This window comes from Grus americana, chromosome 31 (genome assembly GCF_028858705.1).
Source record: "Grus americana isolate bGruAme1 chromosome 31, bGruAme1.mat, whole genome shotgun sequence".
Taxonomy (NCBI): Eukaryota; Metazoa; Chordata; class Aves; order Gruiformes; family Gruidae; genus Grus; species Grus americana.
In genome coordinates, this window is record NC_072882.1 from 1,774,307 (window position 1) to 1,781,452 (window position 7,146).

The following is a 7,146-nucleotide window of genomic DNA, read 5'->3' on the forward strand; positions in this document are numbered from 1 at the left end:
CGGGTACTCCTGAGCGGAGGGGGTGGGGGAAGCCCCATCCTCTTCCTCGGAGGAAGGGCAAGGGATCAAAAAGTGTCATCGGGGCAGCAAACTCCTCGGAAAGAAGGCAAAACCAAAAATATTTTTAAAACCCAACTTTTCTTTGGGGGATGCAGCTAAATATTCCTGCTGAGGCAGGGAGCAGTCCCACCTCTCCCCTCTGCTGCATCCCAGCTTATCCATTACATGGCTCGGGAAATTATGCGATACATATGTTGGATTAGAGAGCAAGGAAAAATGTTAATTAAGACATGGGAGGAAAAAGTTAATCATTTACAAAGCGGTATTTAATTCCCTACACAGAAAGGGATGATTTATATATTTACCTATTATTTATTTCGCTCACTCCAGAAGCCTGGAGCTTGTCCCATACACATCTATTTTCCAGGGAGGGAAAAATCCCCCCCCCAAAACATCACCAAGATGCCTTTTTTCCCCCGGAAAAAAACAAAAAATAGAAGAATCTGATGCAAACACCCAAACAAGCAGGAAAAGGTGATATTTGAAAATTGTTAGCAGCATCCCCACGGCGGCTGCTGGTTGTTTGGAAAGGAAATCCGAGTCTTTCACTACCAAAAAAAAAAAAAAAAAAAAAAAGCCCAAAATGTTTAGCTTGGTACTTTGCCCATCAAAATTAATCACAGCGACAGATTAGGAAGTACATAAAACTATATCTCTGGATAATGATATACGAGAGCACAATAAATAAAAGTTGCACGTTGGAGGTGCTGTCAGGTCTGGGGCGAACCAGTAACTCACTCGTTTAACCCCGGGTGCGTGTTTTGGCTTTTAATTCCAATTAACGCCGGAGAGGAACATTTTCAACCTAAGAGGGGTTGAAGGAAATTGCTGGAAGGACCCGTAATGCCGTGTTAACTGCGAGCTAAACCCCCCGCTCAACAGGAGAGCCCTGGGGCAACAACAACAAAAAAAAAAAAAAAAAAAAAAAAGAAGAAGGGGGAAATAATGTATTTCCACTGCATAAAAAATAAAATAAAAAAGTTCTCAGAAAACTGAGGCTGCTGAGGACCCTCCTCTGCCTGCAGTTATCTCCCCAAAGCATCTCTGGAGCTGTTATTTTCCTTTTTTTTTTTTTTTTCTCCCTTCTAACAGGCAATACAGGAAGCTAATTTTCTCAGCCTGCTGATGTAAATTTAAGAGGGGTTACCACTCCTCGCAGGCTCTGCATACAAAGACTTCCTCACCCTTTTTTTTTTTTTCCCCTTTCTTTTTTATTGCCAGTTAAACCCTTCGTAAAACGACTTTGCAGCCCTCTTAAAACCCGAGTCCTTAGCGAAGCTAGTTAAAGGGAAGAGGGAAAAAAATATAAAAAACAACAAAAAAATAAAGACCGAGCTGCGAAAGGAACCGGTAAAAACTTATCAGGAACTTCAAAACAAATTGGACTCGAAGAACATAAAAGAGGGGGGGGGGGGGGGGGGGGGGGGAAAAGCCCTGGCCTCAGATGTTAATTTGAGCCTCCAGAAACACGTTGTTGCTGGGAGTTTTATAGCCCAATAATCAAAGTAAAGCGAATTATCTGAGCACTGAACAATGCAGCACCCGGGGGGGGGACACCTCCTGCAGCCACATCTATAGGTGCCAGCGCCAGGTCTGGGACATATAGCCCAGGGATGAGCAAGCTCTGCTGCCTTGGGGGGAGCATTTCTTCCTTAAAGCCCTCCATCCATCCACCCACCCATCCATCCATCCATCCCTGCATCTCTCTGGGTGTCTGTCTGTCCGTCTGTCCCGCAGCTCCTTTCCGCTGCAGAAACCCGGGGTTATTTTGCATCGCTGCCCATAACCAAATCTCTGCCCCCCCCAACTCCCCGCATCATCGCTCCCATTTACATCCTGATTTTCATCCCCACACCTCCCAAACTTTCAAGGGCTCCTTATTTGCTCTGCTTTCGGTTAGGTATATATATATATATATATATATAAAATTATTTTCATTTTTTATTATTATTTTTAAAACATTTTAATTATTTTTTATTGTTTTTTCTGCAATGGGGGTTACTTACGTGGCTGGGAGCACTCCTGGACCAGCCGGGAGGTTGAAGCATCTCTGAAGGAAAAGAGGGGAGAGAAGTTTGGCCGCCACTTCACCCTTCTCTCCCCTTTTCTCCCGGGTTATTTTGGCGAGGAAACAATACCATAACACGCATCGCATCTGCCCCAGCCCCCCCCCCCCCTTTCCTCCTCCCCATACACCCCATTACTATGGTAAAACCTACAAAGCCTCTAAACAGCGATGGTGCCTCTAAATCTATGTCCGCAGACACAGAAGGTACAACGTTGGGAGAGGCAGCGGGTCAGGAGGGCTCCGGGGTCAGCTTGCTCGCCTCCAATAGAGCTGCTGGGATAGAAAAGTTGGCCTTTCCATGAACCCGCTTTTGCCGTTTACCCGAACTTCAATAAAGTTTTCTTTCAGCCTCTCTACATGGAGGCGTCAAGAGGCTAAAAAGGGACCGTGGTTCGGGCTGTTTGCAGCAGGAACAGCCATTTTTCCCTTTTTTTTTCCTCCATTTTTTCTTTTTTTTTCCTTTTCCCCCTTTTTTTATTTTCCTCTTTTCCCCCTATTTTTTCCCCTTTCTCCCCCTTTACTTCCCTTCCCTTCCTCCTTTATTTCCCCTTTTTCTCTTATTTCTCTTCCCCCGGCTATACCGTGCATTTCTACTGTCCCTGCGTAGCCCCAGTTGTGTCACGGCCAAGGCTGAGCGCCGAGGACCCTGCTGTGGGCAGCAGGCAGTAGCCCACCCCTGGTTGATGTCCCTGGCACCCAAGGGACCTGCCACCCCTGGGTGCTATCTCCAGCACGCACACGGGATACACCCAGCCTGGGGACGGAGGGGGTACAGCACACACACACCCCCCCCAGCTAACAAAAAGACCCCAGCCCACAACTCCAAACTCCAATATTCCCCCCTCCCAAAAGAAAAGAGGGAGAAATCCAACTTGGAGCGATGCTTCTTCCTCCCCACCCTCCTCCTCCTCCTGGCTCCAGCCCAGCCTGCAGCGGTGCAGATGCCCAGCTCTGCTTCCCACCCCCCGAGGAGATTTGGGGTGCTGCCCTGCCTCAACTTTGTGACACTGGGGGAGCACCCACTTCCCAGCACCTGGGGACTTCTGTTTTTTCCTGCATTAAACCTCCTTTTCTCCCCTGCTTGGTGCCTTTCTCCCCACTATTTTCCGCCTCTTTGCTTTGATTTCTTGCCTGTGTAAGAGGATATTAAAAATATTGAAACCCACACGGGATGGGTCGAGCCTTGGGTGCTGTTTACTGATCGCTTTCTGATTTTATTTTATTTTTCTAGGGCTGGGTTTTATCTGGCTTCCCCGCCTACAGCTGTGTAGGCTGGGATCTTCCTTTGGAAAAAGCCAAAATCCCAACTGTCTCCCAACACCTTTCCCTGCTCTGTGGAGGAAACGTTTAAAGAGGGGTAATGGTTACGTGGTTTGTCGATATGTTTTATCTTTCCAGCCTCGTCCTTATATTAATATCACTAAAGCAGGACGTGAAAGGGAATCAAAAAAAAAAAAAAGAAAAAAAAAAGCTGATGAGCTTTACATATAAACTCCCCAGGATAAATGATAACCTTCTCCCTCTCCAGACCCGCGTCCCCAGCTATCACAAAGGGGTTTGAGACCATGATTTGTTTAATGACAGCTCAAATCGATGTTGGAGAGGGAGAGGAAACAACAAAAAAAGAAGAAGAAAACCTAAATAAAGATGCTCGCAAAGCCTCCTCTCCTATAACTCAGGGTCCCAGGGCTTTGGGGGGGCATTTGCAGCAGGCCTCCCTCTCCCAGCCCCCTGCCACTGGGATTTTTAAGCAGCAAACTTCCCAAAGCCAAGGCCTAAAAAAAAAAAAAGGAGGGGGGGGCTCAGCTCCAGCCCCCCCCACCCATGCACCCCCCTTCCCTGCCCCGCCAGGGAAGCACAGACACCCTGCACTGGGGGGGGGGACACACACACACGACACCCAGGTTTTTCCCTAAAATCCCCCCACTGCTGCCAATTTGCAGGCTGCCTCCAAAGGCCAGGAGCAATGAATTACAGTTATTAGCACTATTACTACCATTATTCTCATTATTGTTATTGTTATTATTATTATTTAACAGCCTTTTCATTGCCTGGCGAAATTCAATATGACCTCTTGGCTTGAACGAGTCAACACGAGCGCGCCACGACAGCAAGAGAAAATAATAACAATAATAATAATAATAATAATAATAAATTAAAAAAAAAAAAAGCACGCGGAAAAAAAAGTTCAAAGCAGGTAGAAGAGCTAAAACCAGACAATTTTTCCGCGGGGTGGAAAGAAAATAAAGAGGCATGACTGGAAACTAACCCCAATCCACAGCACTTGTCTGAAAACCAGATTTCTCTGTCTTCCCCCCCCCCCATATTTACAGGTTGGGAGGGTCCGAGATTTAAAGTCACTGGCCACGTCGTGATGTCATAAAAATCTGGAGTTGAGAGTTATCTTTAGGTTTGCTTAAACTTAACTTAAGCAGTAACTGGTGCACATGGGATCCATTGCACATCGTCCCAGCATTTTATTATCCTTATTATTATTATTTTGGGGCGGGTTTGCGGGGAGATGTGGGGATAAAATAAGTCACCAGACATAAAAGTAAAACTAATTCACACTGACTGGTTTATTGAACACTGGGACTTTCACATACACACTAAAACTCTTTATTGCAAGTTTACAATGATCATGTAAAATCAGTCCAAAAACACAAATAACCACGACAAAAAACCCTAGCTACTGACTTTTTAAAACCTTCTTCTGCTTTTATTTTTTAAATATGTCACTCTTTCTCTCTCTCACTCCCCTTTTTCTTCTCAATTTCTCAGCAAAGACTCGTCCACCCTTGTGTGCTGTTTCGTAGCTGCTTTTTGTTTGCCTTTTTTTTTTCTCCCTAAATAGTGATTTTTTTAAGCTTTTTTTCCACCTTGCTACAAAAGAACTTCATAGCTCCTTCGCTCATTGTGCATTTGTGATGCAGAGGGGGAAAAAAATACCTACATTCGCCTTTTTTGTTTGTTTGTTTGTCTGTTTGGTTTTTTTGCCGTCAATATTATCATTTCTTCATTAATTTCACCCAACAGAACATTTACCTCTTCCTCCCCCCACCCTGCCCTCCCTCCCCATCCCCCAGCTTTAAAAAATAAATAAAACCCTGAAATGGCGTTAAAAAAACCCTGCAGGTACAGACACCTGGCCTCATGCTATCTGACATGCATCTAAAGCCCGTGGTCTTGGGGGAAACCCATTGTTTTTTATACGCACAGGAAAAAAAATAATAATAATTATTATTATTATAATAAAAGGAAAACTACGAGGGGAAGGGGAAGGGGGGGGGAAGAACCAAAATATATATATATATATTAGATTCTATAAATAATCCAGAGTCATTTGTGTGCGGGTCTGGGGGTGTTTATAACCTGGTGATATCCTCCGTGCGCGGGTCCTGCGCGGTGGCGGAGGGCAGCTCCTCGCCCGCGGCCGTGTTCGCCGGGGCGGCGGGGGCGGTTGAAGCGCTGGCAACCGCTGCCGTTGCTGCCCGTACTTTGGTGTTAGGCAGCCTGTGGTCTTTTTTCCATTTCATCCTCCTGTTCTGAAACCAGATTTTGATCTGTCGCTCGGAGAGGCAAAGCGAGTGGGCGATCTCGATGCGTCGCCGCCGGGTCAGGTACCTGTTATAGTGAAACTCCTTCTCCAGCTCCAAAACCTGCTGCCTGGTGTAGGCTGTCCTGGATCTCTTGGGTTCGCCTCCATTGTAATTGGGATTCACTGGAAAGGAGGGGAAGGAAAAAAAAAAAAAACAAAACAAAAAAGAAAGGAAAGGAGAAAAAAAAACAAACAAAACACAAAAAAAAACACACAAGGAAAATCAGCGTGGATGGAGAGAGGGTCGGGAGAGGCGACTGGAGGAGCCGGGGGGGGGGGGAAGTAATAGGCTAAATAGGTAATAAAGAACTTTGGGCAGCTCAAGAGTTTCTATTCTAATAGGAAGGGGTTTCCCTGGCTCAAAAGACTGAATTATTTATGCACCCCTTACAAAGCTTTCGGAGTTTCACACATACATAACAGAACGAGCCACATGGCTAAGGCTGCCCACAGTAGCTCGGCTATAAAATTTATGGTGGGTGTAATTACCCATTCGGAGTCGTAAATCCAGTTCAATTGTGCTAACCCAAAGACTCTCATGGAAGGGAAGGAAATAAAAAAAAAAGAGAGAGAGAGAGGCGAGAGGGAGCGAGCATGGTGTGAAAATAAGAGAGCGGAGAGACAGAAGAGGAAAATAAAAGTTGCATACCAGTACTGACGTGGATTTTTTTCATCCAGGGATAGACTATGGGCTGTTTGGAAGCTGTGCTGTTGGGATGGTCGGGGTTTGGCTGGTTGCAGGCTGGAGGGGCTGGGGAAGGAGTAGTGGAGGAGGTGGATAGAGCAGCCTGCTCGCAGAGCTGCTGTGCTTTCTCTGAGAGGTGTTGGCCTCCTGGAGTTTGCCCGTGTCCCCTTTGGAGCGCGGCCGGGTTGCCGGGAGCTTGGAGACCCCCGCAGCTGAACGGGCGGTCGGGGAAGGAGGGTCGTGGCACTGGGTACAGCTCTTGATGGTGATGCTGGTAGCTGGACTCCCTTGTCCGGCTATAATATTCCGGACTGTGGTCTGGGATGTAATTATTTTGCGAATATTCCTCGCATGGAGGAAATTTCGGATCGATGTAGTTAGAGTCCATCAAATAAGAGCTCATGATCATTAATTTCTGGAGTGGAAAATAATTTTTCTCGCTTTGTCGTTTTTCTGCTCCATAAAGCCCTCCTACTAGCTGGCGACCCCGTAAAGTTACTTTCACCATGTGACATCCCCGGCCAATCACACCCGCCAGCCCAGTCCCCGGATAAGGAACCAAAAGCTTCTGCAAAATGTACCCAAATTGGGGGGGGGGGACGTGGGAGTGGGAGTGGGTGCGCGGGGAGATGCGCTTCGGTGCGGGGTGGTTGGTCCTGGGGTCCATCCCCACCCCCTCGGCTGCTGGGGGGGGGGGTATAGGCACACAATGGGGGGACCCCCCCCCCTTGGTGG

At 46.9% G+C, this 7,146-nt stretch overlaps 1 protein-coding gene across 1 annotated transcript; it reads right to left on the reverse strand.

Moving 5' to 3' along the window:
- Positions 1-5,493: 5,493 nt before the first annotated feature.
- Positions 5,494-6,919, reverse strand: HOXC4 (homeobox C4). Its single transcript, XM_054807070.1, has 2 exons — positions 6,376-6,919; positions 5,494-5,849 (listed from the first exon to the last, which is right to left on the reverse strand). Exons 1-2 carry the CDS (start codon positions 6,917-6,919, stop codon positions 5,494-5,496), a joined length of 900 nt encoding a protein of 299 aa, XP_054663045.1.
- Between the last annotated feature and the right edge of the window lie 227 nt (positions 6,920-7,146).